The 20,037-nt window shown below is 36.8% G+C and overlaps 1 protein-coding gene across 3 annotated transcripts; it reads left to right on the top strand.

Annotated features, from left to right (window-relative positions):
- The first annotated feature begins 209 nt into the window (after positions 1 to 209).
- LOC105832232 (transcription cofactor vestigial-like protein 4) lies at positions 210 to 19,644 on the top strand. 3 transcript variants are annotated; one of them, XM_012672992.3, is made up of 5 exons: positions 210 to 733; positions 8,624 to 8,909; positions 15,451 to 15,615; positions 17,059 to 17,259; positions 17,451 to 19,644. In XM_012672992.3, exons 2-5 carry the CDS (start codon positions 8,852 to 8,854, stop codon positions 17,525 to 17,527), a joined length of 501 nt encoding a protein of 166 aa, XP_012528446.1. In that variant the 5' UTR covers positions 210 to 733; positions 8,624 to 8,851; the 3' UTR covers positions 17,528 to 19,644. The 3 variants fall into 3 exon arrangements, with proteins under 3 accessions (XP_012528446.1, XP_012528448.1, XP_012528447.1); XM_012672994.3 differs by lacking the exon at positions 210 to 733 and adding an exon at positions 984 to 1,134; XM_012672993.3 differs by lacking the exon at positions 210 to 733 and adding an exon at positions 985 to 1,247.
- The last annotated feature ends 393 nt before the right edge of the window (positions 19,645 to 20,037 follow it).

Genomic DNA, 20,037 nt, shown 5'->3' with positions numbered 1-20,037 from the left:
CAATTTCCAGTGCATAATCCGATGCAGGTGGGCGCAAGGATACCCCTCTGTACACCTGCGTACACCCCTGCGAGATACACACGCTACTTGGAGTCGCGTCTGCGACTGCGCGCGTAGTGCAGAAAAATCCGTCCCGAGCGCTGGCGTGTTTACAGGGACTCGCGGTCGCAGCCTGACGATCCTGCCGTCGCGGTGCGACGATCGGGCCCGCATACCACACATTCCGGCGTAATGCCGAGCAGCGCGCACGCGGCGGCGGCGGCGGCCGGCGGGGGCGGGAGGAGGAACGATGGTGGCGCGAGGAGGAGAAGGACGGAGGAGAGAACGAATAGCCGGAGCAACCGAGGTCTCGCTGCCTGCCTCTGCCTGCCTGTCGTGTCAAACGGGCCGTGCCGTGTCGCGCGCGCGCGCGCGTGTGTGTGTGTCTGTGTTCCACCCGCCCGCATACCATTAGATCACGGTGGTTTTCAATGGGGAAATTGGACGGCCGCTCGCGGCAGGACGCGCCGACGACGTGAGTGCCGTGCGTACGTGCGTGCGTGCGCGCGTTGATCGACGTCGCGTTCCTCCAGACCGGGGTGTCAACCGCGCGGCGCGCTGCTGCGCGGCTCCGGTGCGGTGCGGCGCGGTAGCCAATTGTCGCGCGGCAGACCGTGTGTGCGAAGACCGTGCGTGCCTTGGCGACGACGTTGACTACGAGGACGTCGGCGAGCGAGACGGGAGTAAAAGGCGGGTGAGTAAAAGCATGACGTATATACACGCGCGCGTTTACTGTCAAATAAGCATGCCGCCGCCGGTGAGGAATGCCCACACGCGCGCGCGCACGCCCCGCTCGCTTTCTTCCTCTCGCTCCTTTTCCCCTCTTTTTCTTCCTCCCTTTTCCCCTCCCCTCCCCCCTATCGCTCTTTTTGCATTCTTCTACGGTACGCGCCGCATTCCTCTATTGATTCCCCCGCGAATGTCGAGAGACGCGCCGCGCGGCGGTGGCGCCGACGGCGACGATCGCGAGGAGTAGCGCGCTCGGCTCGTCACCGTCGCCGTCGACAGTTTTTTTTACTCCGCGACCCTTGAACCGTCGACAACTCGTCGACGGACGTTCGGACGAAAGTAATCCTCGCTTCGTGCGTTCGCAAGGTGATCAGCCGTTTCCGAAAGAGAGAGAGAGAGAGAGAGAAAGAGAGAGACGTACGTCGAAAGGCGCGCGCGCCTCTTCCCGTCGTCGCGTTTGCCGAGGAATTTCGCATCAGGTATACGCGATGTCCATTGCGACAGGCGAATTCGCCCCCGCGAAATCGTCCTGAGAAAGTCGAGACGAGGACGGCATTCCCGACGACGTGCGATGTTGACATTTCGTTTCGTTTGTAGAAATTTATCGCGCCTGTCGGAAGGAACCGTCCGCGTATTATTTGCAATGGGTGGCTCGTCATTTGTAAATAATTGAAAAAATTGTATTAAGTTAAATACATATTGCATGTCTCAAACAGCTTCCTCAAATTTTTGACATTAATTTGGAAGCATATGTCTTCAGTAAAATTAACACTTATATAATTTGTAATTTGTTGACGAATACACACACACACACACACACACACACACACACACATATTCATCAACAAATTACAAATTATAAATGTAAATTTTACTGAAGACATGCTTCCAAATTAATGTCAAAATTTTGAGTAAACCGTTTTTACATATCATATATATAATATATATACATATATATATATATATATAAATTTACATTTCAAAACTGCATTGTTTTGTACGTTACTTTTTTATTTCTCCAGAAATCATCTTACTTTAATAATAAAAATATTTAATATAAACATAACACAAAATATTTAAATGACATTTATATTACGTTAAGATAACGTTTAATTATGTACTATATGTTAAAAATTTTAACCAGGACCATTTTTTAACATAAATACCAAATGTCTTCTGCTGTCTAGCGCAGTTCTGTACAAATCGATACGGATTGATTGACGATATGGTGACTCGCGCCCTTCGACCTCGTCGAAAAGAAATCGCTGCGCCAGTAAATCGGCACGAGTGATAAATAGTAAAATGCGAATCCGCGCTATCGCGAGTGTCGCGTGATTGGTGAATCACGCACGGTCCGGCGCCGCCGGCTCGGGAGAAACGCGAGAAACGTGCGTGCGTATGTACACGCACGTGCCATCGCGAAATCCGAATTCCATGGCGACGTCACGGGGATCGCGCCAAGTATTCGCCAAGCATTTCTTAAAATGGTGACGCCCGAAGTCACACGGTGGTCGGAATTTCCCCTCTTGCGAGACATTCGAGGTCGGTATGACTCTTGGATGGCGTATACACATTTTTTTTTCGCGAGCGTGCGAAAACGGAGAGAACGAGATTCTTTCGCGTTCGTTCGCGATAATTTGCGTAGAGTTTACCGCGACACCTCTTCGTACCTCCTTGCGGTTTTTATTGCCTCCTCTTCCCTGAAATTGCGCCTTTCGTAAGTGCGCGCAAAATTTAGAAATTTAGAAAGTGCACTAGACGCGGAGGAATTTATGAGAGATTGAATCTATACGCGAAAAAGAGAGCACCGGACTTTGTTCTCTTACAAATGAAGATAGATGTAACAGAAAACTTATCGTAAAGTCAGATCGGATGTTTAAAGCAACTTCCTTTCCCTTTTAATAATTGGAAATAAAATACATTGGATTTTTTTGTTGATTTCGTCTTCTTTCTGAAATGTCGTACTGCCGCGGATAAACGAAATTTAGAATTTAGAAAGTACACTAGATTGATGATGACACTTACGAGAGATTGCATCTATTACGAAAGTACCGGACTTTGTCCTTTTCCGAATGAAGATAGATGTCTCTTGGTTATTTTCATATCGGATGTTTCAACAAAGAAATTATTACAAAGTCAGATCAGATTTAAGTAATTTCTTTTTTTGATTTTAATAACCTTTGGAATAAGATACATCGATTTTATTATCAGATATTTAAGTATCTCCCTTTTTTCACTTATAATAGTGTTTGAAATAAAATGCATTTGATTTAATCAACTCCTTTCTGAAATTGCGATTTTCGCAAATGCACAAAGTTTGAAAATTTACAAAGCGCACTAGACGCGATGACATTTATGAGAGATTGAATCTATGGTAGTAACAGACTTTGTTTCTTTCGAAATAAATGTAGATGTTGTTTGGCTACCATATCTTGTCAGGTGTTCTTACAAAGCAACTTATCATAAGATCAGGGTACGTGTTTCTATTAACGAGTAAAATCGTTCAGAAAGGATTCCGATCGCAATTATTCGAATATTTTCTACATTTATTTTGTATTTTCTAGAGAAAATAATTTTGATCGGAATCCATTCCTAACGACATTAATCCTTTTATTTTTTATTTTCAATTCTTTGCTAATTTTTTACCTTTTAACATTTGGAAGTAGATACAGTTTTATTTCTTTGCGCAAAACGTATTTGTCACTTCGTTTTCGTGTATATATATTCTTTTTATACCATATTTCTACATTCCGGTAGAAACGCATACGTATACGTACTACGGCAAATAGAAGAGAAACGATTAATTCTTAACGTTATGTTAGCCGGCGCGTAAAAATTCCGTGGAACGTGTTCGCGTTTGGAATTCCATTGGGTGCATCGAACTTTTCTCGAATGATCTTGCCGATCTTTGTTTGGGGAAAAGTCGTTGCAACGCTGTAGAATATTTGTTTACAATGCCCAAATAAATCCCTTTAGGAAAACCGCATTTTAACCGAAGTGTCCTTCGCTCTCGAAAATTTCTTTGTTAAGCGCTTTCGCACGTTCCATTCATTCCACATTTCTGAAGTTATTTTATTGTACCTTTTCGTCACTCCGTCACAACGGAATTTCTCGAGATTCTTACACCTCACGTTCTCACATATCGCGACGTTATTGTTTTCCTTGGCTGACAGTCGATTTGTTAATTTTGTGAGCGCGTAAGTAGAAATCTATGTAACACATATTGCATCGCTTTGTCATCAGACGTTTTCCCGGGAAGTCGGCCGTGAAACATCACGTATTCATTATTCGATTCTTTTCTACTTTTTTTTTGCGTAATTCCGATAAAATGCATCTGTGTAAATTGTATAAAAATCGGGCTTACGTGTTTCATTATGTCTTTATGTTTCACTGAAACGAAGATACATGAGGCAAATCAGAGAGAAAGAGAGAAAAAGAGGCAGAGTTTTAAGACGAGAAATTTAAATGTACAGGCGGACTTTATGTAACTCTCAATTGACTTTTTTTTTACGAGTTCGTTAAACGAGAAAACGGTCGGCGAGAAATCTCGATCGGCAGTTTCGAGCTCTCGCGTTCTCGAGCTCCGCAGTCGCGTGTATAATCGCCCGCATACCACGTGCTATTCAGTGCGTATATATATATGTATATACGTACGTGTGTATATACGGGGTGTACGAATTATTCGACGGAATCACGCTTTCCTTGAGCGAAAACTTCCTCGGGTTTCTTCAGGTGGAAACTTAAGATTCATCGGAAAAATCTATGATTCCTAATATCGCGACAACCTTTCTTAAAAATACTTTTTTAAAAGTAAGCGCTTCTCTTGTAACCTTAATTCAAAATTTATTTTAAAGACTCTATAACCATATGTAAATGTTTATATTAACGCTGTTAAATGATTTTTCGATATTTAATTATTTTTTTAAATATTATTTTTTGTAAATAATGCGCATAAAAGTCATATTTGAAGACCAATAATAATTAAACAAGTGCATAAACTTTCCTCGTTACTTCAAGAAAGGTCTTTGATTTTCAGAAATTTTACTTAATATTAAATTTGAAAATTATTAATAGCTTAATATTAAATAACGTTCTTTTTTTATCTAAGCTTCTAGAGCTTCTTGTACTATTTTTTATAAAGACAATAATTTTGGAACACCCTGAATCCGATCGAATCTTTGGTCAAGATCACACGTGGGAATCTGTCGATCGAGTGGTTAGAGCAACGAGCGTGACGTTAATCGAGAGGTGTGAAGATTCACCGTTCTTTCTGCAGTAGATCATACACCGTTAATTTAACGCTCTCGAATTAAATATGTACGTTCTAAAATCTTGGTAATGGTGATCCAATTTGGAAAAAAATTAGCACGTAAATTAGCATTAATTTAAATTTGATTCCATCGAGATTCATTATCTATATGTTTCAAATTTTTTATAAATTTCTTATTGAAACGTGATTTATTTAATTTGTAATTTTTTTAAACTGTAGGATAGTAGACTGAAAAAAAGAGTTATCAAATTGTTTTTTCAGTGTATATAATAAGAGAAAAAAAATACTATAAATATGAAGGTGATTTCTTGCTGTTTTTTCAACAAAACGAGACTACAATTGAAAGAATCGAACAAGATATATTTAGAATTGATTGAAGTAAACAATAAAAATTTATCGGTTTATCGGTTTGGTATCGCTAGAAATTCAATCATGCGAAAAGATCGGGTTTGTTCCCGGAATTGAATCTCTCGTGGACGAGCGAAGTAAAAATATTTGTAAGTGGATTACAGCTGAATTTCGCGTGTACGACGTATGTTGAAAGGGTTACGCATCCGAATTCCAAAGCTCTTACACCAATTCGCATTTACTAAATGCACGTAATTTCGTATTTAATAGCGTTGCATTTTGCGCAATGTCTCTCGCGTTTGCGTGATACATTTTATTCGGTCTGGTTTTTTTTTTCCATTTAAATAGCATGACAATGCCGTGATTCATAAAGCGTTTACACTGCGCGCCACTCGCACAAAATTGAGAGGAAGGGGCACGGCCAAGGAACGGCGCGCCTTTGTAAACTAGATTCATCCTCTCAACCTTATCGTATTGCTTTATCGCACGAGAAACTTGACAAATATGACGGGTCGTGAAATTGGGCGGTGTCGTTTTAGTCGAAAAATTTCCTTTTGAAAAATACACTAATTCGAAGAATTTCGTGACTGATAATTAAATTAATAGAAACAATATACATTTATAAAAGTTGATATATAGCATAGGAAATTTAGGAAAGCGTTACAAACTATAATGCTTAAAATTACACATAAAAAAAATATTTTGAACAAAGTTATATGATGTCTATGTATGAAGAGCGACAAATAACAGTAGAATCAATTTTCGAAAATAATAGATTTCTTTAAAGATGTGAAATTTATTAAATTTTTTAAAATGCAATTACATGATTTTTTACACACTACAATTTCTCTGATTATTCTACGTATAAAGTATTACAGTTGTCAAAAAATTAATAGTTTACGAGATATTTTTATATTTGATTTTGACATATTTTGACAATAAAATATAAAATATCTAATTATTAATCAGTATTATTAATAAATTCATTTTTTAATAATTTGTGTATCTTATAATTTTATATATCTACAATGAGAATAATGAGATAATAAATCAATTAGTGTAACGAAAATATACAATTGCTCGAAATGCAATATTAGTGATAACAGTTTTTAATGTTTTAAATGTTCGGGTCAAATCACTGTATATATAATAGTTATAGTAAATTAAAAGATGAATGAAGCAAAGCTGTTTTATTTCCATCGGCTCGCGCAAAATTTGTAATTCTTAAGGAGAACGAAGAAAAAACCAAAGCACCGGAAAGAGCAGAGCGGTAGAGAGGTGGATAAAAGTTGTTTATATTGTTATGATGAAATCGTGATGTCGACCGTACGGTAGTGTTGCGAGAAGCGGGAAAAGCACGCGAGGAGGATGAGAAGGAATGAGAGAGGTCGCGTTTCAGATAGCAATGGCTTTGAACCAGTCACACAGTTTTGCCTTTCCTTCAAATTCAAAAAATATTGCCTATAATCTTTACAAAATATTAGAGTGAAAAGCGAATCAGATTTTCTTTTCTTTTTCTTTTTAGGAAAAATCTTTAACATTAAAAAAGACTTACGAAGGGCAAAAATTAATTGATTATCATTAAGCATATCAAATTGAATGTTATCTCTAAATACGAGAAACACATAACAAGAAAATTATAAAAAGTTTTTATGCGGGAAACAATATTATATTATGTACACGTATATGGAATATTTGTAAAATATTTGAGTTTATTAACGTATTTACTTAATCATACCAAATGAATCTTAAGCCTTCCGCAAGCCAGATACATAAAAATCACATTCTGAACCATGATTTATTATAACAAGCATAAACATAAAAATTTATTACCTTCTGACTAGCTGAAAGTTGAAACTGTCTTTAGATCACTATATTTTTTGAAAAAAATGATACGGCAGTTTTAAAACCGCTGAGTTAATTTAAATCCACATAGTTTATTGAAGGTTAACCTTTTGCAGATTATGCTGCTTTTTATTCTGTTTAATAGGTCTGAGTCACTAATCGACAGTTGTATTTTTCAAAGAGATTTTATTCCAAGAAATCTGAAGAAATTTTTTTAATACTTAGGAATACAATTGTATAACATTTATATAACTTGAAATATTTTCTTACTTTTTTATACATGTTCAAATGGCAAAATGTATTGTTACAATAAAAAAATTATACTTTTTATATGTGCATAAAAGAATTTCTTTTAGCTTTAAACAGTCCAAGATTAATATTTGCGAAAAAATAATGGTATTTTAAAAAAGTAGAAATATTTGATAATATCTGAAGAGATTAATATTGTTATTTTTCACATTCTTTCTCAATTCCATCAAAACTTCTACTGATTATTGTAATCGAAAATCAACATGGTTAAATAGATAATGATAGATACGATAGATATAATATTATTCTTTTTAATGTATAATATATGAGTACACAATTTATCAAGCATTATTTTGTTGTTTTCTTATTTCCTGTACGATATATCGAAAAATGTTAATTAAATTGCATGCTTGAGAATTTATGTTATTCTTAGAATTTTTTGGATAATTATGTACAACTTTCAATTTTTGTAACTTGAGAAGAATGCGAGGAAGAATTTTAGAAGAAATCAATGTGTCTTGAAAATTAATTTTTCTTTTTTTAACTTTTTTGCAACTAGTGGTCAATTTAGACACTGATAAGAATCATGTTAACAGGATCTGTTTAAATTATTTTTAAATATTTTTTAGCGCAGTCGATTTTTAAATGTGTCATAAAATTTGCTAGAGAGAAGAATGTCAATCTTAATTAGATTTTATAGATAATCATGAATTTAATTTAAATACCGTTATAATTACATTCCAATTTAAAAGAAGTTATTATATTTTAATCGCTTCTAGTTCTAAAATTATGTCTGAAATATTAATGTCTGAAATATTTTGTCAGAAGAAAATCGATTCTTAAACTTTCTCTGACGATACTGAAAATCAAAATAATTAAAACGATTATCAATCGGCGTTAACTTGCTATACGAACGCGAACGTGTCGATCCCATTGCTAGATACGTGGCGCGAGAAGAGGTCCCGCGAGAGGAGTGCCGCGGGGGTGGGGAGTCCTCCCGCGAGAGGGGGGGGCGCCGACGGTGAGGGGTCCGCATTCCACAGACAATGTCACGTTTTTTAATCCCCGTTTTACTTTATTTGCGCCGCCTTCGGCCGCGAGGAAGGCCCAAACAGTTAAAGTTCGACTTTTGTCCCTATACAGAGCGCCTGGTTTTGCGACGTGGAAGCGCAGACGGGGACAAGGACGACGTATCCTTGTCACAAAAAAGAACTCGGCGGTGAGGGGAGAGTTCGAGGATCCATAAACTGGTCCGAGGGTGCGCGCAAGTTTCACGTGAGGGTGGCACGTGACGGGAGGAAAATAGAAGGGAAGGACGAGGAGAGAAAAAGAGGAAATTCAAACGGCTGGAACGAACGAAGGAAGGCAGATATGTCCGCTGTCGAGAGTGCCTTGGACGTCCTTTCCAGAGCGGCGACAATGGTGCAAGGTCAGTTTACATTTTTTGGGGAATTTCATTTCGTGACTCATATTTCGCGGACTCTGGCTCTTTCGATAATGCGAAAACTGATAAAACCGTTTTAAGAAAGCCCGATAAGAAGAAATCAAAAGAGAACTATCTTTTGTCCATTTTAAATTTTGTAAAACCTAATCTTTTTTTTTGTCACTATGAATGCATGCCAGAAAACATAGTTCCTCTTCCTTCTCTCTCTATCAAGCTCTCCGAATGTTACGAGATTGTTGGAAATAATAATTCGTCTCGTTAATAATAAGTAATCATAATATATACGTTAAGTTACGTCATTTTAAAATGAAGAACTTGGATATTTTATTGTCCTTGTGACTGTTTCGTAAAAGGAAATGATCGGTAAAAAAAAATGTGTTAGATATTTCATTAAAGACACATTAAAGAACACATTAAAGAAAAATTTTGTAAATTCGGTAATAGAAACAAAGATGCCTTGAATTCGGAGTGAATTAGCCAGTTTACTCAGCCAGACTTAATCTATTGTACTGTCATTCACGGGAAATTCTTTCGTATGCTTTTTGTATTTTGTTCTTTCGTATTTTCTTTGTATCTGATTCTCCTTTGATCTACTTTCTCGAGAAAACACTTTTTTTCCCCGTTTCACCTTACACTTTTCATCCAGAAAACGACGAATATCGTTGTTTGATTGAGATGGCAATGTAGATGTAACTCGACAATGAAGCGTAACGTGATCGAAATTCGCGCGGAATGCACAGACTTCAGAAACGACGACAAAACTACTCGACATGCCGTCGGCATTCCTCGCATAATTTGTTCAATAGTCATTCTATATTTTACGCGCGTACACGGCGACGTTAACGTATGCAAGTTGGAGCGAATCGCCGTGGGTATCGCTATTATTATCGCGGGCGCCGAGTTATAATGCAACGTGCTATTACCTGACATAAATTCGCGATCGTAACATATATACTGTCACAATCCGCCGCAATCGTTTTACATGGAATTGATCGCGCGATCGCGGGTGAGCAAGCGCATTCTTCGATTGCTTCGATTGTATTCAACTGTCCGCTTTACGAAATCCTCTTTGCAGAATGATCCGAACAACATTCAGCGCGAATGCTGGAACTAACATTGTAAACTTTAAGGCTCTAAATTATTACTTTTTTCTACTAATTAATTAAAACTTTAGCAAAAATTTTCTAATAAATTTATTCCGAAAGTAAACTGAAATGTACTAAGTTGTATGATGTATATACATTTTTTCTGCCTTCTGTTTACTTCAATTTGGATAATGTCGATTATTTTTTATTAAAAATATATTAATTTTACTTAATTAATGAGCTCGAAACAAGATGATTTTGTCTGTTGGTCGTAGAGTGTTTGCTCATTTGTTTCAGGGCGCATTTAACTAATCCCTAGTCTACTTAAGTACACTGAACACACTTCGAAGTGTCACTACGGTTCCGCATAGTCGCCGTTTATAGTTGCGATTCCACGTATTGCAGATTAAGTACACGTGTTCAGCTCGACGCGTGTCGTGCGCGAATGCATTTGCTGATCTCGAATTTTTATTCTTCAACGGAGCGAACCGTCTTTCGCTTACACCGATACATTTTGTCAGGAAACTCAGACGGAATGTGCCATGACTGCTTAATCCTCTACTGCATGTGTTTAACGGCTCTATTTCTTGAATAATGAAATGCGAAATGATGCAAATTATAGATATAACTCCGGTAAGTCATTTGTACGAACGAACAAGCCTTAAATTACGGTCGACAGTATTGGCATTAAATCGTAAATTATATTTCATGTAAAATCTGAGATTTAATGCAAATGCAAAAATATGGATTAATAAATCGTGTGTGTATAATTACATATAAAATATAACGGGAAATAGCAATCGTTATTATAGACTTCTATTAAATTTTATTGCTTTCTTGACTGCATTATTTTTACCTATGTTAATTTTGAACGTCCTACATATTTGTGTTAAAATTTTATGCGACGAAATTCTGTGCAGTGCAAAAAAATGCTATAGGAAAAAATTATGTAAAGGTATAACGCTTATCGCTTCGTCTCTTTTTTTGTTGCGTTAGAGTCAATGAAACCCGATGGATACACGATGAGTACGTGGATATCGAAAGGGTTAAAATAAATGCATGCTATTAACCTCGCTCAACTCATTCGCGCGTGCACCGCGTCGATGCGTTACATCGCACATATTATATACAGTCGTGCAGAATCGCTCTATGAATTGAATTAATTTAATTCTAAATCTAGTCCATGTAAATTTCTAATTTGAAAATTAAACGAAAAGCAAATTGTCTATTGGTTTATAATTTTTTCTTTAACGAATTTATTTTAATGTACTTATATATACGAAGAAGATTATACGAAATTATATATTGCATAATACTGAACCGAATTGGTTTGAATTCTACATTTAATCTACAGTAGTAATCTTCTAACTTAGAGTGAGTATTGGTTTTTAATTTTTTTCTTCAATAGCTATTCTATTTTAATGTATGCACAGAATCATGCAGGAAATAATTGTACATTTTGAACTGATTTAATTTTAAATCCAGTTAATATAATCTCACTCTTTAAAACTTAAAAGGGAGTTGAAAAGAATTGTCAACTATTGGCTATCAGTTTAACGAATTTTAATACATAATTAACATAATGTATTCACTCTTTTGACATTAAATTATCTTTTTAAATGTTTGATCGTTAAATTCATATGAACTAATGAAAATCATTTTAACCTTAAATGATTAATAATTGCGGCCGTCACTTTATATGCAATATGATCGAGTAATCAACATTCTTGAATTTGAGACTCGACACAAAATGACTCGTCGAAGACTACAAACGGAAAGGAAAAAAGTATCGAACGCATTCGGCTTATTTTATCAAGTTTCAAAAGGTACACATATGTGAATTTTTAATCTTCGCACACCCAGTATATCGGGTTTACCTGTAAAAAGGGAAGGAGAGAAACAGAGAGATAGAGTTGAAGAGGGTGATAGGGGGAGGGGAGGGGGAAGAAGCCGAGAGAAAGAGAAAGCGAGAAAAGAGACGAGTTGGCTTCCAGCCGAGCGCGCGCGCTTATAGTACCTTATAAATACACGCTTAATTCGCGGCGTGTCCGTGTGCAGGATATACCCTCGGCGGCGATACGTTCAAGTATATGCCGGGGCGCGTATGCATGTGTACGTGCAAAGGCAGCCTCCTTCGATCCCACGTGTTGCACGGGGAGAAGGGTGGCGGCGCGGCGCGGCGCGGCGGACGGCGAGCCGAGGCGGCGGATGAATGAATGAATCTTAAGACACACAGTCGTGAGTGGCGCATTCACGAAACCGCGAGCGCGCCTTTGAGGGACGCGCTTTTTTTTGAGAGAGAGAGAGAGAGGAGCCTCGTCGCCGTCGCCATTTTCATCCTTTTCGTCGCCGCGCCGTCGTCCGTCCGTATTGTGCGTCCACCTCGCGCGATCGCGCTAAATGGCCGTTTCGTTTATCCGCGGCTACGCCGAACAGCGGAATGCGTGGTGTGTTCGCGTGTTCTCGCGGTTTTCAAGTTTTCTCTCTTTCTCTCTTGTCTTCCTTTTCTTCTCTTCGAATCCTGAGTTCTTTCGCCTCTCCATGGCGATCTTCGCTTCGACGTCTCTTCGATTGTCTTATGCAGCGATCGCCAATGCGACCGACCGTCTTACGAATGGAGCGGTAATTACATCCGAGTTGATTATCAAAAGCTGCAACATTGTGCTCGGAAAGTAGGGAAGATCTTCGAAGAAACGAGAAGAGATCGGTGCACTTCTGCAGAAACAAATCTTCGCGAGATTCTTTGTGGAAATATCGCACGGATTTTTCATTCAAAGGATGAAAGTGGCGGAGTGCATCTCGAAAGTTACATTCAAGGATATTAATTTTTATTGATTATCTAGTGACTATTTATTTATAGTACACCGCTGGTAAAAATGACTGGCACGTACATCGTTTGAGGAACTTGGAGTCTCGGCAGTTGCGCGAGAGCGAAATCGACTCATTATTGATATTTGTTTGTGAGAAATTTCACAGAACCCAGCTCATGCTTAGCTCAAGGCTTTTTTGATTGCTTTTAGCAGGTAATCATACGTCGGGAAAAAAGACGCATATCGACGAAGATAATTTATTTTATCGGGAATATCGTCGTTCAAATATTTTCTCTTTTTTTTAAATTTTTATTATGCGCATCACAATTGTGTGATAAATGTCCTAATCAAAATAAAACTGTATATTACTGTATATAAAAAATATTCTAAACTGTGCTATAACATCACTGAAGCTGAAGAACGTGATTTGGTGACAGACTGGATCTGCGCAGAAAAAAATCTGCGTTTTGGAATTAAATAAATGTTCGTCTTGCTCGTCAAGCATTCGTTTGATATTTCGTGAGAGAGGACGATCCCGCAGTTTAACTTTGCTATTAATGCTACCAAGAGAGAGAAAATGGAGCTCCCGTGCAAGAGGAGGCATCTCTGGCAGCCGTGGCTTAATGTCAATAGCCTCCGACTGCCTCGCAAACCGGAAGGTATGTCATTTTGTAAAGTGCGGTAAAAACTAAATGAGAACCGAAGAGGTCTGTAGTGATGAAAACGAATATGGAAACCTTATTACAAAAAAGTTTCAAGGAAACTCAAAACCGAGTTCTCAGGAGAAACGTTTCCTTGCACCGTTGGCCAATTAAATTTGTTCGACAGAAATCAAATAGTATATACTATTCCAATGCAAATTTAAAGTTGAGTTTTGTTAATGCAAAATGTAAATTAGTATAAATAATTTTTTACTAATTCAAAAATGATTTATACTAATTTACTATTTATACTAATTTATACTAATTTATACTAATATACTAATACTAAATTTATACTAATTTTTATTGATAAATTTTTTTGAGTCTGCTCATCAGAATATGTGAGGAACCTTATCAGATATAATTTCATTTAAAATGGATTTTATTACCTAGACCAAAATTTTGAAATTAGAGAAACTTTTCCCAATTTTTTTCAAGATAAAGATTTCCGGCGGTATTAATTCCGAATAATTCAAGATAAAATTTTTTTAATAATTATCGCATGTCACATCTTTCGGAATTGCTTTCGCGAATTTGCATAAGTAATTTTACAGCACAAACTGGCTTGGCGTAACTTTAACTCTTCAGTTTTTCATTTTAGTGTTTGATTTTACGATCGTGTCAATTACAGGACTTCGCTGAAAATAATATTATTAACATAAATATACCGTGTTATAAATTATAAATTATGCAATTAGAAGTGCATGAATGCTGAGTGCCGAGCGATGTTGTAAGAATGCTTTATCTCTCTCATCAAATTTCGTTTTACGGACTAAAAAGGACCTTCAGCTCTCCCGATTTATCCGCTGGATAGCATCAGCAACGGAAACGACGACGAGTCGCCCTATGATTTGGAGTCATAAAGGGACGGGACTCATGCGCGCGTTCGTTAATTATCAGCGGTACATATCGAGAAGTTAACTGACTCTCGAGGAAACCCTCTCTTGCCCCGCTTCCGTTCAGCTCCATGCATGGTCCATTCATCTTTTCCCTGCGGTACGGCTCTAAACCAGTTTCGCCATCTTCTCGACGATCCCTCTCACGGCTATTAGGCACTTCCTGCCCATCCTGAGAACCGAACTCGTTTTTACTACCCTCCTCCCTCGTCCTTCGTTGTGCTCTTTCTCCTCCTCCGCTCTTTCTTAACCGATCATCGGTGAGGGGGTGTTTCGTTTGATTGGCTTTCCAATTTTAGATACCCCGCCGCTCGAAAATAGACGACCCTCGCGATTTCCGATAGATTCCGATCGATAACGTGGGGCTTGTCGCGAAGCGCGATAAATAGATGTAAGGGAGGAATTCTAAGTGTGCTATATGGATATTTCGAAAATTGCGACACGTAAACAAGGCTCGGTTCCTCGGTTGATATAGTCAATGAAACTTGCTACTTCGTCACAATCAGTCATGTACACGTGCGGTTTTTTTTGCCTATACACTCTCTTACCCAAACGGGAAAATCTACGAAAATATTTACAGCCAGACTAGTTGCTTTCTCATGTCCACCACTCTTCTTTTCTGTCCCCACCGCGTAATCGCTGATTCGAAATAACGAAGGCGTCTCTCACATTCGGTTTTACAATACGACAAAGTTAAGAAAACGAGCCAGTCCTTTTTCTTCGGGAATTCAATGCGCATTTTGTTTTGAGCTCACGGAGACATATAGTACAAAGTGATCCGTAGATTTCAGAACGAAATACGTGTTAACGAAGCAGAGACATCATCGTCAGAGCGGATCGAGCGCGATTGGTATGAAAAAATAATCGATCGTAATAATGGATAAGGATTCTTCACGTTTCTATCTAAAGTATTTAGAATATCTAGAAACCATCGTCTGAATTTTCCTCGGTAGATCATCACTTTTTGTTCGAAATTTCCGTCGGCGTCTCAAAGGATGAGCGTTGTTCATTTTCGGTGTTTTCTTTTATTGCAGAGGAGAGACCAAAGGTGACGAATCTGCATCGAAAACCGAGCAGCGCGTGGCGTAAAGAACGCAGGAGAGATCCGATTCAAAGTGAAGCGTTGGACATGTCGGCAGGACGAACGAATCATCATCACAACAGACCAAGTGTGATCGTTCCTACCACGCCACAAGTTGGTAAGTAATCAAAGGAAAGCACCTAAAAAATAAAAGAGATGTAATTAATATATTACTTGGTATATTAGTTAAAATAAAGTGCAAGACAAAATTTTGACTGATTATTCCGACCCCAAGTATTGTTTCGTTTATCACACGACTGATAATAAAAATCTGACAATAATCGAAGGCTTACAAGGAGCCCAAAAGAACCTATATACTCCGTAAAAATGTAAGGATTTAAACGAAAATTTAAACGAAAAAGTTGAAAATTTTAAATATCGAAAAGAGATGTGAGAATTTTCTGTCAGATTGCGAAGTTCTGTAAACGATGAAAAATAAGAACTCAATTTTAATTCATGTGGAGAATTGATAATATAAACTTTCAACGAAAATAATAGGTATTAGATTTATGTCTAATTTGAATTCATATTTCCGTTGACATTATTAATTTTTATAAGAAGATCGAAATCAAATAATTAGTAACGAGATGAAGATATGGAACGAGATTGAATACTAAATTATAAATTTTCAAAACCCGAAATAATCTTTGTAGCAGTACAAAAACAACCAAAGTGATATTGGTTGCTCGATTTTTGGTATAATTTGAAACAATTTTAATTTGATTGTATTATTATGTAAAATGAAAAAAATTATGTGAAGAAAATAATTTTCTAATATAACTTTTTTTATAAATTTATTTTTAATTCCTTTCATCTTCGAAACTATTCGAAATATCTTTACCAAATTGTTTTAACGGATGTTCTGACTGTGCTGAATCGTTGGGCATCTTCTAAGTTCCTATTGTTAGAGATGTATTTATATAGAAAACTTCATAACACTGTACCGCCTGCTGCACTGGGATTTATAACAATGTACTGCTGTGCAGATGTGATTTCTCAACAGGTACAGTTAATTGTCCAATGAGACCGTAGCATTCCTGAGTTAACATATTTTCCTGAAACATTTATTTTCATATTAGTTATAGGTGAAATGAAAGCGATGGTAACAGATATCTAAATATTTATGATAGTGTTGAATAAATTTAAATTTATTCACAGTTAATTTTATTGATATTGAGAGTAATAAAAGTTTCGTATATCTAATAGATTGTTAAATATTATTTAAATAATGAACTAAAATCTAATTGATGTATAATTATAATATCTTCGATAACATCTTATATTTATTTATTGTGAAAAAACTTTGCAATTCTTTAGATTCTTGGAAATTGTTTAATTATAATACATATTCCAGGCCATTATATTCTTTATTAAAAAAAATTTTTTTTAATTGTATTTATCTTTTTGTGTGTGTAATTGATTAATTTTTGATAGTAAAATGATAAAAACAAATTTACGTGTTTTACGCCTGTACAATAATATAGACTAACAATAATGTTATTTAATTAAAATAAACGTACAGCGATTGAAGTATGATGAAAGGATTTGTTTTTTTTTCCAGGCATTACAATTGAGGACACTGCTATGCCTACGCCGACGACGACGCCTACCGCGGCCTCGGGTGGACACAGGACCGGTATCAGGACAGCGGGTGGCGTTAGTGATCCCGCAATCGATGAGCACTTCAAACGATCCCTAGGTCCGAAGAAGTACGCGGCGGTCTTCAACGCCACTACTACAGACAAGGAAACCGGCCTGAGTGGTAAGTACAGACAGATATTAAACAATTTGTCCCGTAAGGGATGAAGTAGACATGATACCTGGATTCAGCATGGGCCGGCCTTGGGTGATGCTTTCATAGTCTAGCTTTATAATCCAGGCTGGACCAATCTGGATCCAATCTTGTCTCAGTTTCGCCTTAGCATGGGCCAGTCTTAAACATTCTTTGCACAGTTGACGATCATTTCGCGAAAGCGCTCGGCGAGACTTGGACAAGACTTCAGGCAAAAAATCGAAAGGAGTCCACCTAACTACCGGATAGACTCACCGGAAATCTTGTCATCCTACTCGTCGTCGTCCTCGCCGTCGCTTGACGATCGTGGTAACCCACTCGGGTAAAATCGTTCCAGTCTCGTTAAATATGCATTAATGATAAGTCATAATCAATAAGAATTAGTTGAATTCGCGACTGTATTCGAGGAATTGTGCATCCAACTAGAACTGTAATTAGGGGCTAAAGAATTTACATAAAAGAAAATAAAAACGCGCACATTAGAACACGATCTTGATAAAGATATAGAATTTTTTCAAACTGGGTTTTTGTATTGATACTCTATATTTCAGGAAAAAGAATATAAGTAAAAAGTTAAAACAACGTTTGACTAAAAAATTATTATTTGGTATTTCAAATATTATATTTTTTCGATTTATTCGATTGAAGGTAAGTTACACTTTTTACAAGTGAAACCTGATTTTGGTTATAAAGTTAAATCCGGCTTACATTATTTCTTATATTCGATTTATATCTTTTTTTATGTTTGATTTATAGATTTCTTTTTATTAAGTATCTTATAGAATTTGTAATTATATACTTATAACACTTTTTCCACTCGCTCTTTCGTAAACATTTTGTTTTATTATAATTGGTATACGTACCGCGTTGTGTAAAGAGGGTATCAAGTGTCCTTGATCTTCTCGCTTTTCAACTGGGTGCTCGTTGTCGTCGCTTTTTCGTCAGTATAAAATGCGAATACAGGATAAAATTTTAAGAAGACATCAAGAAAGTTGGCCTGTTGCAAATATGCAAACTAAAGTTTTGACATTCAAATCGAATCGAATCGAATTTCATTTCTTAATTCGAATCAAAAACTGAATCAATAAAATTATACCCATATTAAATTGAATTAAATTAAATTGTCTGAATTTTTAATTAATAAATTAAAAAATTTTTCGTAGTTTGCATTCGAATTACAAAGAATCAGATAAGTTTCGATTTGATACGATTTGAATTCAAATAGTTTGCACATCTTTAACTTGTTGCATGCTGTATTTTATACGGATGAATTTGACCCTCAAATTTCACACTAGTACCAATTCGCACTAGCGATCATTTCTTTTGTCTCTTATTTTTGAAAATTTCTATTTCTTTATATCATATTTTTAACGTTAACAATTTTTTCGCTATGAAAGTATTACCAATAGATTTTTGAGACAATTTTAGAATAAAACTCAGATTTAAAATTTAAATTGTTTTAATTATCTTCAAGTTGTCATTTGAAATCACAATTCGCACTGTGGTCCATTCGTAGTGTGGAATTAATTTATGCCAAGATGAAGTGTAGAATTTGAGGGTTGAGAGTTACTATTATGTATATAGACACATATTCCTTTATTACGCCATCGCCACAGTCATTACCGTATAGTTCCGAGTTATGTATGAATATATAATAGTTATTTATTATAATAATGTTTCATACTTCCTCGCAAAGCAGTATGTTTATATGCATACACATGTTTATGTAATGTTTATGTAATATTTACGTAAGCGTACAATATACGTAGTACATTCGTGGAAAACAATGATACGGCCCTTCGTAATAAAATAATTTGAATAAAGTGCCAGGTATATTTTGTAACCCGATCATGTTTGTCAGTCAAATGCCCAATTGGACGTAATAAAATTTTCTCCTTTAATTATTGTAAATCGAGCGGAGTCACTGACGAACACTGAATGAATTTAAAGTACAATTAGAAACTGAATATTCACAATACTCGTTATGTAATTAATTTCACTCGCAAAATACATGTCGCGTGCGTAAAATGATTTAGACAACTGCGACTTTTAATTCATCTTAACTAGGAGGGCTGAATCATTGTCCATGGGTGCATATTATAATATCTTGTAACTACCGTTACGGGACGTCTCCTTTGTTGAGAGAAACAACCGAATAGAAAGAAGTGTAATTTAACAAAGCAGGGCACCATATTAGTTATAAATATTAATTGTATAAGTGTCACATCTTTAAGCTACAAGGTCACGCTCGAAGTTGTAAAGATAAAAATATCGAACAGGATATGTACAATATGACAAATGATTATGACAATGAGCTGTATGAAAAAAAATTAAAGGGAAAAATGTTTAATTATTTTCACAGCGCGCGTTAATTTACGTCCTGTCTTTCCTGATTTTTCTCAATAGCGCTATCGCATGCGCAACACGCAGGGAACAATCCCGTTTTCGCTCCGGACGCTAATTGCCGAATGCTAAGAAGAGTAGTACTGATTTCTAATGGTGCTAGGAAGTCAAACGCATACCCCAGCACGCACAGAAGTCAGTACCTCTACTTTCTTATATACGAACATTCTATCGTTCTCTTTCTCTCTCTCTCTGTCATTGTAGCGTAAGATACATTGCGCAAACTGATAGTGAGCTTTCAACCAAGGTTACCCCGAAGCCGTACGAGATGATGTTCCAGATGAAGATTAAGTATTTGCACGTGAAATTCTTGCACTCTTCTTCTATGATATGATATTCTATGAT

Source organism: Monomorium pharaonis, chromosome 9, assembly GCF_013373865.1.
Source record: "Monomorium pharaonis isolate MP-MQ-018 chromosome 9, ASM1337386v2, whole genome shotgun sequence".
Lineage (NCBI taxonomy): Eukaryota > Metazoa > Arthropoda > Insecta > Hymenoptera > Formicidae > Monomorium > Monomorium pharaonis.
This window is presented reverse-complemented; position numbering and strand designations above follow the sequence as displayed.